At 42.4% G+C, this 19,514-nt stretch overlaps 2 protein-coding genes across 6 annotated transcripts in view; one reads left to right on the top strand and one right to left on the bottom strand.

The window, feature by feature from the left end:
• cdc42bpb (CDC42 binding protein kinase beta (DMPK-like)) overlaps positions 1–4,790 on the bottom strand; it is a 26,660-nt gene extending 21,870 nt beyond the window's left edge. For all 5 annotated transcript variants that reach the window (XM_074616500.1, XM_074616502.1, XM_074616501.1 and 2 more), the window contains exon 1: positions 4,043–4,790. In XM_074616500.1, coding sequence (XP_074472601.1) covers positions 4,043–4,211 — 169 coding nt within the window. In that variant the 5' untranslated portion in view covers positions 4,212–4,790. The remainder of the gene's footprint in view (positions 1–4,042) is intronic.
• Positions 4,791–6,879: 2,089 nt separating this feature from the next.
• On the top strand, positions 6,880–13,808 carry LOC141756458 (photoreceptor outer segment membrane glycoprotein 2-like). Its single transcript, XM_074616169.1, has 4 exons — positions 6,880–7,615; positions 7,972–9,326; positions 11,023–11,269; positions 11,701–13,808. The coding sequence occupies exons 2-4, from the start codon at positions 8,746–8,748 to the stop codon at positions 11,950–11,952; spliced, it is 1,080 nt and encodes a 359-aa protein (XP_074472270.1). The 5' UTR covers positions 6,880–7,615; positions 7,972–8,745; the 3' UTR covers positions 11,953–13,808.
• The last annotated feature ends 5,706 nt before the right edge of the window (positions 13,809–19,514 follow it).

The raw sequence follows: 19,514 nt of genomic DNA, 5'->3' as shown, positions 1-19,514 counted from the left end.
CTAATATTAGCTCTTCACTGTGGTGGTGAACGGCCTCACTGAGGACAGAGAGGACATATTGTTATTATTATTATATTATATTATTATTCTAATATTATTCTAAAATTATTCTATTATTATTATACTATACTAATATTTGCCCTTCACTGTAGTGGTGAACGGCCTCACTGAGGACAGAGAGGACATACTGTTATTATTATTATTATTATTATTTATTATTATTCTAAAATTATTCTATTATTATTATAATATTATACTAAAATTGTTCTATTATTATCATTATGCTTTACTAATATTTGCCTTTCACTGTGGTGGTGAATGGCTTCACTGAGGACAGAGAGGACATACTGTTATTATTATTATCATCATATTATTATATTATTATTATTATAATATTATACTATTATTATAATAATATACTTACATACTGTAATTATTATTATTATAATATTTGTCCTACACTGTGGTGGTGAACGGTTTCACCGAGGACAGAGGAAACATTTATTATAGTAATATTATTCTATTATTATTATTCTAATAAAATTCTAATATTATACTATTGTTATTCTATTATAATATTATTATATATTCTAATATTATACTAATGTTATTCTATAATTATTTTACTATTATAATAATATTTGTCCTTCACTGTGGTGATAAACGGCTTCTATGAGGACAGGCACAACACACTGTTATTATACTAATATTATAGAAATATTACACATATACAAACGGTTCCACTAAGAGGAGATGAGACACACCGTTATTCTAATATTATTTTTATTTCATGCAAAGTAATCAGAAGAAACAGGTCAGAGTATTGATGAAGCAGCAGACCAATAATAATTATTAATATTAATAATAATAACAATAATAATAATAATAATATAACAAGTAGCTATAAAACCCAACAGTTACACTGAATAATACTGAATATATCACAGGAATACTGACAGATAACACTAATACTATTGCTCATACTAATACTAATACTGAAGTAGTGGAGATGAGGAAGGGGGTGTTAGGACCCTGCAGACTGTCTGCTCTTCATTTATCTTTTATTTATCTGCTCATTTTTATCTGGGTCACACACAAATACACCAAAGATGTAATGAAGCTCCGTCTGAGGTTGATCAGTGTTACAGACTGATGAAGATGATGAAGAATAACCTATAAAATAAATCCATCACAGTGGAAAGCAGCTGTTTTGTATCATAATAAACTGAACCTGTGGCTCAATCCCAATGTCCCCCCTGAACCCTGAACCCTGAACCCAGAACCCTCAGGGACTTAACAACACTTTGCGACACATCACGTTACCTTGACAACGCCGAAACATGTTACGGACAATTGCGGGTTATGGGACTTTTTCAGTTACAGTCTCATAAACTGCAACGTGAACAGTTACAGTCTCGTAAACTGCAACGTGAACAGTTACAGTCTCGTAAACTGCAACGTGAACAGTTACAGTCTCATAAACTGCAACGTGAACAGTTAGTCTCGTAAACTGCAACGTGAACAGTTACAGTCTCGTAAACTGCGACGTGAACAGTTACAGTCTCGTAAACTGCAACGTGAACAGTTACAGTCTCATAAACTGCAACGTGAACAGTTAGTCTCGTAAACTGCAACGTGAACAGTTACAGTCTCGTAAACTGCAACGTGAACAGTTACTGTCTCGTAAACTGCGACGTGAACAGTTACAGTCTCGTAAACTGCAACGTGAACAGTTAGTGTCTCGTAAACTGCAACGTGAACAGTTAGTGTCTCGTAAACTGCAACGTGAACAGTTACAGTCTCGTAAACTGCAACGTGAACAGTTAGTGTCTCGTAAACTGCGACGTGAACAGTTACTGTCTCGTAAACTGCGACGTAAACAGTTACAGTCTGGTAGACTGAAACGTGAACAGTTACAGTCTCGTAAACTGCAACGTGAACAGTTACAGTCTCGGAAACTGTGACGTAAACAGTTACTGTCTCGTAAACTGCGACGTGAACAGTTACAGTCTCGTAAAGAGTTACAGTCTCGTAAACAGTTACAGTCTCGTAAACTGCAAGTAAACAGTTAGTCTTGTAAACAGTTACAGTCTCGTAAACTGCAATGTGAAGAGTTACAGTCTTGTTAACTACGACGTAAACAGTTACAGTCTCGTAAAGAGTAACAGTCTCGTAAACTGCGACCTAAACAGTTACAGTTTTGTAAGGTGCGACGTAAACAGTTAGTCTTGTAAACTGCAACATGAACACTTAGTCTCGTAGACTGCGACGTAAACAGTTACTGTCTCGTAAACTGCGACGTGAACAGTTACAGTCTCGTAAACAGTTACAGTCTCGTAAACAGTAACAGTCTCGTAAACTGCGACCTAAACAGTTACAGTTTTGTAAGGTGCGACGTAAACAGTTAGTCTTGTAAACTGCAACATGAACACTTAGTCTCGTAGACTGCGACGTAAAGAGTTACAGTCTCGTAAACTGCGACGTAAAGAGTTACAGTCTCGTAAACTGCGACGTAAACAGTTATAGCCTCGTAAACTGCAACGTGAACAGTTACAGTCTCGTAAACAGTTACAGTCTCATAAACAGTTACAGCCTCGTAAGCGGTGACATGAACAGTTACAGTCTCGTAAACAGTTAGTCTCGTGAACTGTGATCCAAACTGACTGTTTCTTATGAAACACAGCTTTAACCTGCAGGTAAACACAGGTGGGGTTGTGTACAGGTGAAGCTTGTTTGTTTACAGCCACTCATCACAGAGTGGACATGTCTATGAGCTCTCTTCTCTGATTGGTTCATTCAAACACGGCAGCATTTCACAATAAGAGTCTGTGAAAGATTTTGAGAAGCAGCTGTTTGAACCAACATCTGATCAATATGATCTCAAATCATATTTATTTTGGTACAAAAATGTCTAAATTAAAAATATGTTCTACAGCTGACATTTAATTTCTGTGCTTGTGTGACATTATTGGTTCAGTTTGATGGTTTCAGATTGTTTATATATAGAAAACTGATTTATGAGTAAATGTAGGTCAGTGTGAGACGGAGCTGAAGCCATCATCAGAACATTAATCACAAACCATTTCAATAATATCTTTGATTCTTTCCTATCAGAGTGAACTGAAGACATCTAAAGGAGTTTAAAGACGTGTGAAGACTTCCTGTTGGACTCTGAGAAACTGAGACGTTATATTTCATAAACTATTAAAGAATGAATCCAGAAAATAATCTTCAGATTAATTGATAATCAGTCAGTGATCAATCAGAGTCAGACTGTCAGAGAAACGGGAGCATCAGACACTCACACAGCTCCAGAAACCAGGCCAGACCAAACCAGGCCACACCAAACCAGGCCATGTTTAACAGGGACAGGCTGAACCGAGGTCCCCTCATCACAACAGAAACCTTTCAGAACCCCTGAAACTCTCTTTGGAACCCCAAAGACCCCTGAAGCCCCCCTGACTCTCCCTGAAACCCCCCAGAGCCTCCTGTAGCCCCCCAAAGCCCACCTGAACCTCCCTGAAGCCCCTCAAAGACCCCTGACCCTCCCTGAAACCTCTCAAAGACCCCTGGAGCCTCCCAAAGACCCCTGAAGCCCTCCTGACTCTCCCTGAAGCCCCCCAAAAACCCCTGAAGCCCATCTGAACCTCACTGGAGTCCCTCAAAGACCAATGAAGCCCAACTGACTCTCCTTATAAAGACCCCTGAAGCCCACCTGAACCTCACTGGAGTCCCTCAAAGACCAATGAAGCCCAACTGACTCTCCTTATAAAGACCCCTGAAGCCCACCCGAACCTCACTGAAGCCCATCTGACTCTCCCTAAAAGACCCTGGAGCCCACCTGAACTTCACTGATGGCCCTCAGAGACACCTTCACCTCCCTGGAGCCCCTCAAAGACACCTGTGTCCCATGGGAGAACCTGGTGGCCCTTGCAGTGATCCCCTGAAGGAGTCCCTGAAACCTTTCTGAAGTGTGTTTGAACAGGTTTAACAGAATAACAGAAGGTCCAGCACCAGGACCAGAACCAGGACTCTTCCTTACCCCACTCCAGGAAGTCGGTGACGTGCTTCTCCCTCTTCAGTGAAGAGTGGGAGACCTCCGTGTAGAAGCAGAGCAGCAGGTCGAGCAGAGCCTCCACACTCAGACATCCAGCAGCCTTCTGCTCCAGCAGCAGCTCCTCCAGCCGCTTCAGACGCTCCTGAGCCGACATCCTGGACCAGAGACCCGGGACACAACAGACCAGACCGACACCCCCTCCCTAACCTCCTCAGTCCGCCTCTCAGTCCGCCTCTAACCGCCTCAGAGGCTCCGCTTCCTGCCTGTTAGCTGCAGCTAGCCTCGTTAGCTCCGGAGGAACATTCCCGACATTTTGATCCGTTGGTGTGTCGGTTGGTCGGTTGTTTCGGCGTGTCTGTGTGTCTCCGTCGGTTACCGTCTCTCCGTCGGTGTTTAGAGCCGTTCAGCCTGCGGGCCCGCGTCTCGCCGTCCTCCACATCGAAGCTTTAATCCCGGTAAATCTGGACTTTCCTCTCAGAAACCGGGATGTCGCTCAGACCTCAGAACCGTCCGTCGTCTCTCTCCGGTTCTCTCCGCGTCTTCCTCCCGGTGTGTCGGGTCTATCAGCTCGGTAACATGTCCGGGAGCTCCGGGTTTAGACCTCGACCCCCGGTAACACCGTGTGGGAGCGGGTTGGTGAGGACGACGGAGGGTTTTGTCGGTAGTTGGAGGCTGCCGGTGTGGCTGGTCAGTGGGAATATGGCTGAACTCAGAGCGGATCATTCAGCAAGCTGCAAGCACCATAACACACTTCCTGTTTCACAGAGTTTCACAATAAAACACACCAATAATCTGAGTATTTGATCCTTTTATTTATTGGTTTGTCATTCAAAGTACTACAAGCAGCGGATTAAATTATCACCTGTCACCTGCCAAATACAGGGTAGATGTTGGCTGTGGCGGATACAAATTTCCGGTCACCTGCCACCATGACAGACAGGTTAGGTCAGGGATTCTCAACCTTTACTATCAAAAGAGACATTTTAGGCAAATAGAAAAAAAAAATCTGTCTGGAGCCGCAAAACATTTGAGCATTGTGATGAAGGTAACACAGTTTATAGTCTAAGTATATAGTATATAAGTCTAATGCTGTGAGGGCCAAACTGCAAATGTACGACGGAAAAAACATCTGAGATTTACAGAATAAAGTCATAATATTACGAGAAAAAAAAGTTGTAATATTACGAGAATAAAATTATAATTTTACTAGAAAAGAAGTCGGAATATTACGAGAAGAAAGTCATAACTTTACGAGAAAAAAAGTCGTAATACTACGAGAATAAAGTCAGAACTTTACGAGAAAAAAAAATAACACGTGAAATTACTACTTTATAATGTTATGACTGTATTTTCATAATACTAAGACTTTTTTTCCGTAAACCTATGACTTTATTCTTGTAATATTATGACTTTATTCTCGAAATCTCAGATTTTTTTTTTTCCTCAATGTGGCCCTAGTACTCCGTCGTACCGTTCTACCATAGACCGACAACACTGATAAATAAAAATGAAAATGATTTAATTGTTTGGTCAATTAAATGTCAGAAAATAGTTAAAAACCTCTAGAAAAACATTTCCAGTTTATTGTGACATAAAACAGAACATGTTAATTTTGAGAATTACATTTTTTGTCTAACGATGATTTCTCATTTAATCAATTTGTCGATGAACAGAAAATTAACCAGCACTTGATAATTGATTAAGACATTTTTCTGTTCTCAGTTAACTGCATATGTTTGGACTGTTGGTCGAACAAAACAGGACTTTGAATCATTTTTCACATTTTACATCCAAAAAACTGATGAATTAATCAGTAAAAATAATAAACATATGGATTGATAATAAAAAATAATCCAAAATAAAAGAACTAAAGTTTTCAATTTAATTTATTTCAAATAACTCAACAACTCTCTCACAGTTGAGTCATAAACGTTTTAATAAACGTGTGGTCTGTTAATATCCCTCATAGCAATATTTAGACAAATTAACTGATTAACAGAATATAATTGAGGATATATAAAAATAACAGTTAAAATAAAAATAATAAGGGAATTCAGTCTGCCACTAAAAAACTCTCCATACTTTTACTTTGAAGGCTGATATCCCGGTCCCGGAAGTCGGTCCCTGCTGTCTCGCGTTGCGCTGACTCACCTGTCTGTCTCTCCCAGAGGAACACGGAGGCCCCGCCTTCCTGCACCGGAAATGCTCAGGATACATGACGTCACGACGCTGATTGACAGGAGCTGGGAGAGACTGGTAGAGGGACACACCGGGGTCTGACGTCATGGGCGTGACATCATCACCAAATATGTATAAAAATTACATTTATATATTTTTTAAATTTTATTTATTTATTCACTCACTTGTTGTTTATGCTACACAGCTCATATAAATGAATAAATAAATAAATAATATAAAATAAATATAATAATTAATTATCATAAATAATTAAAAAATATAATAATTTAATAAGTGCTCAGTTTGAAAGGGAAATGATAAAAAAATACAGTTTAACTTTATAAATCGACAGGATTTAAATAATGTCGAGACTAATGTTGTCAGTATTTATAAAACCAAACAATTTAAATAAATACATAAACACAAACATCACAATGATGTCACCAAAGTAACAAAATATTATCAACTTATTAACTTGATTAAAAATTATTTTTGACAAAAGTAATTAATAAAAAGGAGTCTACACAGTTTTATTATTACTATTATTATTATTATTAATATTATTATTATAATTATTATTATTGTTAATTCATTCATTCATTCATTCATTCATTCATTCATTCATTATTTACAGCAACATAACATCACCTTATTAATCAAAATCAATACACTTGACTTTCAATAACTCCAATGTCCTTATAAATACGGTTAAAAAACAACAGTTGTAGATGAATTTAGTCAGAAATGTTAAAGACAAAAAAAAATTACACAGTAATAATAAATATAATATATTAGAACAATAAATATAAACATAACTTATCACAGACAGTGTCATATTTTGAGGGAATGTAATTATTATTATTATTATTATTATTATGTTATTTTGCATAATACAAAATAATTAAATTGATCTGACTAATAATTTTATTGCAGTTTGAACAAAGGAAGTTTAATTTTAGATTGTGATATTACTTCTTTTAATTTGATGAAGTATTGATGACGTCACACATCCTCTGACTACTTCCTGTCAGTTACATTATACAGAGCTGCATTCATACAGTATTAGTCATCTTTCTTATATACATATACATGTATATAGGTCTAAATAAAAGGTGTAACCTGTGTGGAGGACACCCTGTGGTGGACGGACATCCTCCCTGCTGATGGTCCAGCTGGTTAGACAGTAGGACAGTATTACGAGGCTGATTAGCTGTAAGGAGATTACCGCCGCCGGTTAACAGACGTCTCAAAACTCTGTTTCTCAGCAGTAATATTACTTTGCGTGCTGTGAAACGGAAGAAGAAGCTGCAGGGTGACGGCAGGTTGGAGGGGAATGATGGCGGGTCGGAGGGAAGACCGGCAGCAGCTGGACGACTACAGGTAAACATCTGTCTTTATCTTCCTGTCTGCTGATTGGCTGAGTACACCGGAGACACTCGCTCACTTCACCTGAGCGTTGATGAATTATTGTTGATGAATCTTCCTGTTGTGAGCTCTTGTGAACGGCTGTTTAGTATGAAAGTGACAGTTCTATCAGACGAGTTATTGATCGGTATCGCCTGATCAAAGATAGTTTCTGTGAGAAAGTATCAGAGGGTGTAGGATGGCAGTAGGTCTTCTGAGCATGCTCTGTATGCAGGTTCTGATCAACATGTGGAACGTAACTCTTATTGATCATCTGATCATCGATAGGCTCCGTCGATCAGTTTTATTAAACTCTGACCTTCTTCCTGCAGCGATCACATCCTGGTTGTGGAGTCTGCAGTCAAGAGAACCTAAAATACCTCGCTAAGCTCCTTATGACGCTCCGAGAGCAGCTCTGTCCCTCAACCCTGAATTCTAAACACTCACCCCAGAGTACTGAACTCTAAACCCTGAACCCAGAACCTGGAACTTTGAACCCTGAACCCAAAACACTTGCCCCAGAACACTGAACTCTAAAGCCAGGACACTGAACCCAGAACCCTGACCCTAGAACTCTGAACTCTAAACCCTGAATCCAGAACACTGAACTCTAAACCCTGAACTCTTGTCCCAGAACCCTAAACCCTGATTCCAGAATACTGGACTCTAAACCCTGACTCCTGAACCCAGAACCCTGTACTCTAAACCCAAAACACTCAACCCAAAACACTGACCCCAGAATACTGAACTTTGAACTCTGAACCCAGAACACTGAACTCTGACCTCTGATCTTCTCAGACCCCTGTGGACTGGATGTGAGGACCACCACTTTGTTTACAATAGCTGGATTTGAAGACAAGTTTACGCTCAGCACCATTTTGTGAATCAAAGCCAGGAACTTCCAAATATGGGCAGCAGGGTGGAACAGACGAGAGGAAGTGAAACCTGATTGGAGTGAACCATCTGGGACTTTCTTTTTCCAGAGAAAATCTGATGCGTTTTGAATGCAGCACCTAGTCGTCGTAAGTGTTACCGCACCTTAAGGCACTCCAGTTCCGGCCATGTTTCCGGCCGCTTGGACGTGACACATAAAAACCAGGACTGAGATGGCGGTCGGTAAGCTGACCTTCACCAAGGCGGAGAGAGAGAAGCTAGCTGAGGTCCTCTGGCTGCTCAACTGGATCTCCGTGCTGACGGGAGCGATCCTCTTTGGCATGGGCTTATTCCTCAAAGTAGAGATTCAGAAATGGCAGGAAGTGATGTCAGAGCAAGGAATCCTCTACGTGCCACATATGCTGATCACCACGGGCCTGGCGGCCTGCTGCATCAACTTCCTGGGTGCGAAGATCTGCCTGGACTGCACCGACACCAACAAGTTCCTGCGCTGGAAGCTGGTGATGATGCCGTACATCATCTGTACCTTCTTCTTCACTTCCTGCGTCCTGGCGGGGGCGCTCATGTGCTACAGCATCCGCAGTCAGCTGGAGGAGTCGCTGTTCCTGGGCCTGAGGAACGCCATGAGGTACTACAAGGACACGGACACGCCGGGTCGCTGTTACCTGAAGAAGACTTTGGACTTGCTGCAGATCCAGTTCCAGTGCTGTGGGAACACTGGGTACCGGGACTGGCTCCAAGTCCAGTGGATCAGCACCCGCTACCTGGACATGACCAGCAGCAGCGTGGTGGAGTAAGTGGAGCCCGATCTGCTGGGATTCACTGGATCTTTGGTCGATCCCAATAGATCCTGCTGTATTCTAGCAGATTCTTTCTGTGTCTAGTCGATTCCAACAGTCTCTAGTGGATCTTGGTGAAAACTAGAAGATTTACAGTGGATTTCAGATCCTACAGGGTTTTACCTGAGTCCAGTTTCTACCTAAAGAGTTAAAGCTTAATCTTAAAGCTACAGTGAAGTCAGTAAAATATGAAGATTCATCCCAGTTAAAAATAGTTTCATCCTGAGTGAAGAAATCTGGTTTATCCCAAAGTGTTTGACTTCACGTGATCAACTTCCTGTTCAATCTGAATGCACCCTTATAGATTCTAGTAGACTTACCAGATTGTGATGGTGATTCTAGTGAACCTGAATGGAGTCTAGATGACTCTAGAACCCAAAGGAACAACTAAATTCTAGTAGAACCCAGTTGTTGTTTTGGATCCTCTTAAAGTATTATGCTTGAAGGTGGATTCTAATGGATCTCCCTGAATCTAGATGGTTGATTCTGGTGGAGGATCAGCTTGTATTCCAGTGATTTAGATTCTGTAGAGCAAGAGTGGATCCAGCTGGACTGCAGTGCAACTGTCCCTCAACATGTGACTCACTGATGTTCGAGCCAATCTGTCAGCAGGCAGTAAACAGGGTATTTTCAGATTGAGGCTTTTGGTCCACTGCAGTTCAGACTGGAGGCTAGTGAGGTCAAATGTCCTGGGATTAATTAGGTTTAAACAACAGGGTTCATCTCAAGTTCAAGGGACTCACATTGACCTGAGACAATCCGAGTCTTTAAACACACAACACAGAAATGTTGACCTCACTTGTGGTCACCTCAAACTCACCCTTTCTTTTATATCAACACCTTCGTCTGTGTTTTATTTAGAAAGAAAGAATGAACACGAGGCATTTCAAAATAAAATTAAAGCTGCAAGCAGCGATGATCAGGCCCCTTGCACCTTTGCGCACGTCGGGGGTACTGGCGGGATACCGGTTGAAGGTCAAGTTTGGGGCAGATTTGACCAAATACAGTCGAGTTACAACAGTTTGTCGTTTAATGAAAAATCATGTAAATTCTCCGCCTTGCCCCGTCAACGTCGTTTCATAAAAACTCAAGCTTTTAACAACTTTTCATCACAAAGGTCTTTAGATTGGACTGACCATATTTGAAGTCGATCGGGTTAAATCTGTAGGAGGAGTTTGTTAAAGTACTCAACCGCCTGAGGAGTAACGTGGAGGAGAAGTACCTGATGGACACCGTTGCCTTCAGCAGTAGTAGTAGTAGTAGAGGTTCCTAACTTCCTGCTCCTCCTTGCAGTCGTCTGAGGAGTAACGTAGAGGGGAAGTACCTGATGGACGGCGTTCCCTTCAGCAGTAGTAGTAGCAGTAGTAGTAGCAGCAGCAGTAGTAGCAGCAGTAGTAGCAGTAGTAGTAGTAGTAGTAGTAGAAGTAGTAGCAGCAGTAGCAGCAGTAGTAGTAGCAGTAGTAGTAGTAGAGGTTCCTAACTTCCTGCTCCTCCTTGCAGCCGTCTGAGGAGTAACGTAGAGGGGAAGTACCTGGTGGACGGCGTTCCCTTCAGCAGTAGTAGCAGTAGCAGTAGCAGTAGTAGTAGTAATAGCAGCAGTAGCAGCAATAGTAGTAGTAGAGGTTCCTAACTTCCTGCTCCTCCTTGCAGCCGTCTAAGGAGTAACGTAGGGGGGAAGTACCTGATGGACGGCGTTCCCTTCAGCTGCTGCAGCACCTTGTCCCCGCGGCCCTGCATCCAGCAGCAGGTCAGCGACAGACGGGCCCATTTTAACTTTGACCAGCAGAGCCAGCAGCTGAACCTGTGGAGGAGAGGCTGCCAACAGGCCCTGATGGACCACTACACCAGCATCATGGGCTCCATCGGCTTCACCGTGCTCCTCATCTGGCTGTTTGAGGTACGTTTGACGGACTCACTGACTAAATATATACAGAAATATCTGCAGTGATTTAAGTGTGTCGTTGTGCGCCCAGTAGTTTATCTGAACACATCTTTCAACAAGTCCAATGCCATCCCCCCATTCCAACAGCGAGTAGTAGAAGAAGCATCACTAGTAGCAGTAGCAGTAGTAGTAGTAGTGCGTTTTATTTAGAAAGAACAAATGAACATGTGGCATTTCAAAATAAAATCAAACTCACTGACAGTTTAACAACCTGATTCATGATCTACAGCTGCTGTAGTAGTAGCAGTAGTAGTAATAGCAGCAGTAGTAGTAGTAGTAGTAGTAGCATTCCAACAGTGAGGCAGAATAATGCCATTGAACAGGCTGTGAAATGGGCTCAAGTTCCATGTCACTCTAAAGACACCATGTTTTCCTTCTCCCACCAGCTGCTGGTTCTGACGGGAGTCCGTTACCTGCAGACGGCCATGGAGAACGTTTTCCTGCTGGGTGATCCAGACTCAGAGTCTGATGGTTGGATTCTGGAGAACAGCCTGGCAGAAACGGCCTGGTCCAACTTTAACATCATCAAGAACATGGGGAAGTGTTACCAGGTCGACGACGACCCGAACATCTACACGCCGCCCGCCGCCGCTGAGCGAGAGGTGCCATCCCAGGTCCAGATCCATAGGACCAGCTAGCAGCTAGCTTGAGGAGTCAAAGACCTTCTGAAAGACCAGGACGAGCCGGAACACCTCAGGTTTCTAAACCTCCAGTTGATGCTTCCTGAACTCAGGAACCCAGTTCCAGCTCCAGGAGGCTCTGAGGTGGATCCGTCCTCTGGTCCTCGTTTATTCAGTACGTTAGCTTCCTGAGGAGCTGAAGAAAAGCATCACCGATGCCTTCCAAACATTAAGTTTGGAAAAAGGTTCAGCTGATGCTAGGATGTCTGCCTTCAGATGGAAGGAAGAACTTACGAGTGTGAAGAAGCTTTATAAGGTTTTTAAAAACATCCTTTGGACTGCTGGTGTTAGCATGTTAGCCATGTTACATCATAGATATAGTAGATGTGACATGTTCTAATGACTTGTCATTCCAGGATGGGACCATGCGGTGGCCATCTTACCTGGCTACAGTCTTAAAACTTCAAGGAGAGGAAAACATGCACATTCTCAAAATTGTTTGTGTAGATCCCCTCCAATATGTACTTTTTCAAAAAAATGACTTGCTCCCGCACACACTTTCTTCTGCTTTATTAGTCAACGTGTCGGTCAACAAGGACCTTCATCAGGACATTAAAGGTAATGTCCTGATGAAGGATCAGTGCTGAGCTGCGTCTCAAATTAGTCTTCAGGTTCCCAGGTTTCAGATGATGAACACCACTTCTATGAGATCTACTGTTAACCTGCTATCTGTAGCTGATTCCTAATAATAAAGTGATGAGTCATAAAACATCCAGACAATCAGATTCCACTTCAACACCAACAGGAGGCCATTTTTTTTTTTTTTTTAAAGGAACAGTCCAGAATTTAATTCATCAGATTCATCTCTATGCATGTGGTTAGCTTAGCTTAGCTTAGTTTAGCACAAAGACTGGAAGCAAGGGGAAACTGCTAGCCGAAGTCTGTCTGTTCCGGTGGAAACTGAACTGTATGATTGTATTATGATTTTAATAAAGATCACAGTTTGATGATTTTGTTTGTATTTATTAACACGGAATATTTTAATGGAGGTTTATTCATATTTATTGTTTTGTCATTGACACTTTAGGTTGTGATGTCTCCTGATGTAATTATTAATATACAGTGTTTCAGTGCTTATTATATCTATATATATATATATATGATACTACTACCACTACTACTACCACTATTACTTCCACACACTGAAACAAGTTTAATGTTGTTATTCGTGTGTTTGTCCACTGGATGGAGTCAGAGACACACTGATCTCTGTCTCTCGGATACTACTACTCGTACCACTACTACTACTATTACTACTATACTACAGAGAACCGCTGATCTCTGATATTACTACTACGATTACTACCACTACTGCTACTACTAAATAGACACACTGATACTCCTGATACTACTACTACTACTACAAAGACACACTGATCTCTGTCCAAGGTGCTGAAACTCTCTGATACTACTACTACTACTACTGATACTCTGTGATACTACTACTAATAATAATAATAATAATAATATACTACAGATACACACTGATCTCTGTCCAAGGTGCTGAAACTCTCAGATACTACTACTACTACTATTACTACTACTACTACTAGAGAGCTGTGGTCATCAGTGATGTTTGTCTCCTCCTGCTGGTGATGTTCAGTACTGCAGCTCCACCAGCAGCCAATCACAGAGGGAGCTGGTTGTCATGGTGATGACCATGTGGTCCTCAGTGCCCCAGATTATTCTGATGCTGACTGCTACTACCATGATGAATCTGTCCTTCCTTCTTCACCTGTCCTTCCTTCTATCCTTCCTCTCCACCTCTGTCTCCTCTCCTCCATCTCCTCTCCTCCTCTCCTCTCTCTCTCTCCTCCCTCTGTCTCCTCTCTCCTCCCTCTCTCCTCTCTCCCCTCCCTCTCCGCTCCTCTCCTCCCTCTCCTCTCTCTCTCTCTCTCCTCCCTCCCTGTCTCCTCTCTCTGTCCTCTCTCTCTCTCTCTACTCCCTGTCTCCTCTCTCTCTCCTCCCTCTGTCTCCTCTCTTCCCTCTCTCCTCTGTCTCTCCTCTCTTCCCTCCCTCCATCTCCTCCCTCTCTCTCCTCTCTCTCTCCTCCCTTTCCTCCCTCCCTCCATCGCCTCTCTCTCGTCCCTCTGTCTCCTCTCCTCCCTCTCTCCTACCAGTGACATCGCAGACTCGGGGCGTGGCCTGATCTTATAAAACAAGCTCAGATTTACTTCTAAATGTCCCACAATGCACCTGGAGTCAGGTGACGGGCCGTTACCTAACTGTCTCAGCCAATGAGAGCCTGTGACGTCACACAGAGCGAGCAGGAAGTGAAGAGCAGACAATCACACTCTGACTACTGCCGTATTTATACTATATATATATATATATATATCTAAGGGATAATGTACAGCGAGCCGGTCTTTTAAACCCCGACAGTCAGGGTTTATTTCACAACAATGACCCGCTAGCTGTACATTATCACGCTTATTACACGGCTACTTACTTAAGAAAATCAATAATTTGACACAAAAATGGTCCGTCAATGTCCGACATCAGAACTGTGCCCATAGCAACGGTCTGTTATACATAGCAACGGTCTGTTATACATAGCAACGGTCTGTTATACATAGCGACGGTCTGTTATACATAGCAACGGTCTGTTATACATAGCGACGGTCTGTTATACATAGCAACGGTCTGTTATACATAGTAACGGTCTGTTATACATAGTAACGGTCTGCTATACACAGCAATGGCTTGTTATACATAGCAACGGTTTGTTATAAAGAAATAACAGACCGTAGAACGCTGTGGTTGACCAATCAGAATCGAGTATTCAACACAGCCGTGTAATAAACATATATAGTGTATATGTAGCCTCGTAAACACCAGGAAGTGTTTCACGTTGTTGATTAAAGAAAGAAAAGTTTCATGTTGTTGTTCTGAAACTGAAAACAGGAAACTGTTCGTTCCTTCTCTCTTTCAATTTTCAGTCTCCTGATGGACAAAGCAGTCATGGCCGCCGACTGCTGGTTGCCCGGTAACGAGTCCTGGGAGAGCGACGGCGCTGCCAGGAGGCCCCGACGCCCAAATGAACGAGGCAACAGTGAACGCTGCTTTGTTCAAACATACAAAACTTTATTTGATATTCAGATCCTCGACTCAAAGACCCTGCAGAGGCTTAATGAGGCCGGTGATGTCATCACCTCTGAGGATCAGACTTTGGGATTATTGATGCTATATTAGTCAATCAATATTTACCTCACTGTTAGACAGTCACTTTTCCTTCAAAGCCACCAGACTCCATTCACAAAACCAGTAATTTAACCTCTCAGAACACAGTAGCTGGTCTACCGCTGCATCGATCGGTTAGTTTGTTTGTGTTATTGTGTGACTTTCTGATCTGAGTAGTACAAGTAGTACTAGTAGTAGTATTAGTAGTAGTACTAGTAGTAGTAGTAGTATGATTGCTGACCAAACCCACCTAAATACTTACAGTATCCACTTTCCTATAATGAATGAATGGTGTTGGGAGTACTTGTGAGGCGTTCACTGACCTGCTGCTGCTGCACGTGAAACACGCCGCTCTGTTGACACCCTCGACCAATAGGAGCAGGAGGGGGCTGAGGAGGGCCGTGATTGGATGCAGGCAGGAGTAGGGTGAGCTCACGTCACCCTGACCCTGAGATGTTGGGTTTCTGCTGAGTGAAAACAACTGGGAGATATGGGGTTTTAATAGCGGGACATACTGAGTTTTTATTATGGGATACACTGGGTTTTATACTGGGACATATTGAGTTTTAAAACTGGGACAAACTGGGATTTAAACTGGGACATAATGGGTTTTAATACCGGGAATAATGGATTTTAAACTGGGACATATTGAGTTTTAATACCGGGACATACTGGGTTTTATTCTGGGATACACTGGGGTTTTATACTGGAAATATATTGGGGTTTTAAACTGGGACATATTAGGTTTTATTCTGGGATACACTGGGGTTTTATACTGTGACATACTGGGTTTTATTCTGGGATACACTGAATTTACATTGTAAGAGCTGGGAGGTATAAGGAGAGACCAGATTTCCTGACCAGCATCGATAGTAATACTGCCCTTCCTCCTCCTCCTCCTCCTCCTCGTCATCCCACTGTGTTGGGTCATGAATAAATGACAGGGAGGAGGAGGAGGATGAGGGTGCTGAGTCGGGCTGCAGCCTCTCTACATGCTGATGGGGGGTGGGGGATGGGACTGAGGGCCTGGTGGAGTAGGGCAGGTGGGGGAGGGGTGGTGGATCTGGTCTGTATTCAGCTCTCATCACCTGACCGTCTCCATCTGCATCTCCTCCTCCTGTTATTGCTCATTCTGGTCCATCTGTTTAGATTCAGACTTCATCGTCCAGCAGAACCCAGTAGACCCAGTAGACCCAGTAGATCCAGATGACCTGTGGTCCAGTAGCTGCCACTAGATGCCCAGTAACTTTATGTAGATCTCTGAAGAGTGGCAGGCTGTAATGGACAATCACACACATTATGAGCTTTTTGTTGAGCTTCACAACAACAACTTACATTTTGTCTGATCCATTTTGTCACGCTAGTTTTGCAGATTTGCTGATGGAGGTGTGTCAGGAGGGGCGGGGCCAGCGATGGCCCGGCCCGTGTGATCTGAGAGCTTTAATCCAGCAGAGGCAGATTATGTGATCTGCAGCTTTAAGGAAGGAAGTGCAGACTCACTGACCTTCACCGAGGCACGGCAGCTCAGGAAGGACAATAAACCTCAGAACCGCCATGTGACCCTGACGGAGGTGAAACACAAAGTACAGCACAAGATCTCTCTGTGTTTCAGCAACCTTCAACGCACCTGAACCAGCTGGTCTCTAACAGCAACACGACAGGATCCAGTTACAGCAGTAGATTAGTACAGAGTCTATAGATCTGATACCAGCATTACCAACTGGATCCCTTAGAGTCTACTGGATCCATTTAGAGTCTAGTCGATACCTTTAGAGCCTACAGGATGCCTATAGAGTCTACGGGATCCCTTTAGAGTCTAGTCGATCCCTTTAGAGCCTACAGGATGCCTCTAGAGTCTACTGGATCCCTTTAGAGTCTACTAGATCCCTTTAGAGTCCACTGGATCCCTTTAGAGTCTAGTTGATCCCTTTAGAGTCTACAGGATGCCTTTAGAGTCTACGGGATCCCTTTAGCTCCAACTGGGTCGTGTAAGAGTCCACGAGATCCTTTCAGAATTCCCTGGATCCCTTTTGAATCCGGGGGGGATTCCTTTACAGTACATTGGATCCCTTTAGAGTCTACTGCATACATTTAGAATCCACTGGATCTCTTTAAAGTATACTAGGTTCATTTAAAATCTACTGGATCCATTTAGAGTCCACTGGATCCCTTAAGATCCCACCGGATCCCTTTAGAGTCTACTGCATCCATTTAGAGTCTACTGGATACTTTTAGAGTCTGCGGGATCCCTTTAGATCCAACTGGGTCCCTTGAGAGTCTACTGAATCCCTTTAGAATCTACTGGATCCATTTAGAATCCACTGGATCCATTTACAGTCCATTGGATCCATTTAGAGTCCACTGGATCCGTTTAGAGTCCACTGGATCCATTTAGAGTCTACTGGATCCATTTAGAGTCCACTGGATCCGTTTAGAGTCCACTGGATCTATTTAGAATCTACTGGATCCATTTAGAATCCACTGGATCCATTTAGAGTCCACTGGATCCGTTTAGAGTCTACTGGATCCATTTAGAGTCCACTGGATCCGTTTAGAGTCCACTGGATCTATTTAGAATCTACTGGATCCATTTAGAATCCACTGGATCCATTTAAAGTCCATTGGATCCATTTAGAGTCTACTGGATCCATTTAGAGTCCACTGGATCCGTTTAGAGTCCACTGGATCTATTTAGAATCTACTGGATCCATTTAGAATCCACTGGATCCATTTAAAGTCCATTGGAACCATTTAGAGTCCACTGGATCTATTTAGAATCTACTGGATCTATTTAGAATCTACTGGATCCATTTAAAGTCCACTGGAACCATTTAAAGTCCACTGGATCCATTTAAAGTCCACTGGATCCATTTAGAGTCCACTGGATCCGTTTAGAGTCCACTGGATCCATTTAGAGTCTACTGGATCCATTTAGAGTCCACTGGATCCGTTTAGAGTCCACTGGATCTATTTAGAATCTACTGGATCCATTTAGAATCCACTGGATCCATTTAAAGTCCATTGGAACCATTTAGAGTTTACTGGATCCATTTAGAATCCACTGGATCCATTTAGAGTCCACTGGATCCGTTTAGAGTCTACTGGATCCATTTAGAGTCCACTGGATCCGTTTAGAGTCCACTGGATCTATTTAGAATCCACTGGATCCATTTAGAATCCACTGGATCCATTTAAAGTCCATTGGAACCATTTAGAGTCCACTGGATCCATTTAGAGTCCACTGGATCCGTTTAGAGTCCACTGGATCTATTTAGAATCTACTGGATCCATTTAGAATCCACTGGATCCATTTAAAGTCCATTGGATCCATTTAGAGTCTACTGGATCCATTTAGAGTCCACTGGATCCGTTTAGAGTCCACTGGATCTATTTAGAATCTACTGGATCCATTTAGAATCCACTGGATCCATTTAAAGTCCATTGGAACCATTTAGAGTCCACTGGATCTATTTAGAATCTACTGGATCTATTTAGAATCTACTGGATCCATTTAAAGTCCACTGGAACCATTTAAAGTCCACTGGATCCATTTAAAGTCCACTGGATCCATTTAGAGTCCACTGGATCCGTTTAGAGTCCACTGGATCCATTTAGAGTCTACTGGATCCATTTAGAGTCCACTGGATCCGTTTAGAGTCCACTGGATCTATTTAGAATCTACTGGATCCATTTAGAATCCACTGGATCCATTTAAAGTCCATTGGAACCATTTAGAGTTTACTGGATCCATTTAGAATCCACTGGATCCATTTAGAGTCCACTGGATCCGTTTAGAGTCTACTGGATCCATTTAGAGTCCACTGGATCCGTTTAGAGTCCACTGGATCTATTTAGAATCCACTGGATCCATTTAGAATCCACTGGATCCATTTAAAGTCCATTGGAACCATTTAGAGTCCACTGGATCCATTTAGAGTATACTGGATCCATTTAGAGTCCACTGGATCCGTTTAGAGTCCACTGGATCTATTTAGAATCTACTGGATCTATTTAGAATCTACTGGATCCATTTAAAGTCCATTGGAACCATTTAGAGTCCACTGGATCTATTTAGAATCTACTGGATCTATTTAGAATCTACTGGATCTATTTAGAATCCACTGGATCCATTTAAAGTCCATTGGAACCATTTAGAGTTTACTGGATCCATTTAGAATCTACTGGATCCATTTAGAGTCACTGGATCCATTTAGAGTCTAAAGGATCCATTTGGAGTCCACGGGATCCCTTTAGAGTCTACTGCAAACATTTATAGTCTACTGGATCCATTAAGAGTACATTGGAACCATTTAGAGTCTGCTGGATCCATTTAGAGTCCA

This window comes from Sebastes fasciatus, chromosome 18, assembly GCF_043250625.1.
Source record: "Sebastes fasciatus isolate fSebFas1 chromosome 18, fSebFas1.pri, whole genome shotgun sequence".
Taxonomy (NCBI): Eukaryota; Metazoa; Chordata; class Actinopteri; order Perciformes; family Sebastidae; genus Sebastes; species Sebastes fasciatus.
This window is presented reverse-complemented; position numbering and strand designations above follow the sequence as displayed.

Coding starts and splice junctions, on each gene's coding strand:
- LOC141756458 (XM_074616169.1), top strand. CDS start 8,746: ATGGCGGTCGGTAAGCTGACCTTCACCAAGGCGGAGAGAGAGAAGCTA. Junction 9,327..11,022: donor ACCAGCAGCAGCGTGGTGGA/GTAAGTGGAGCC, acceptor TCCTCCTTGCAG/CCGTCTAAGGAGTAACGTAG. Junction 11,270..11,700: donor TCCTCATCTGGCTGTTTGAG/GTACGTTTGACG, acceptor TTCTCCCACCAG/CTGCTGGTTCTGACGGGAGT.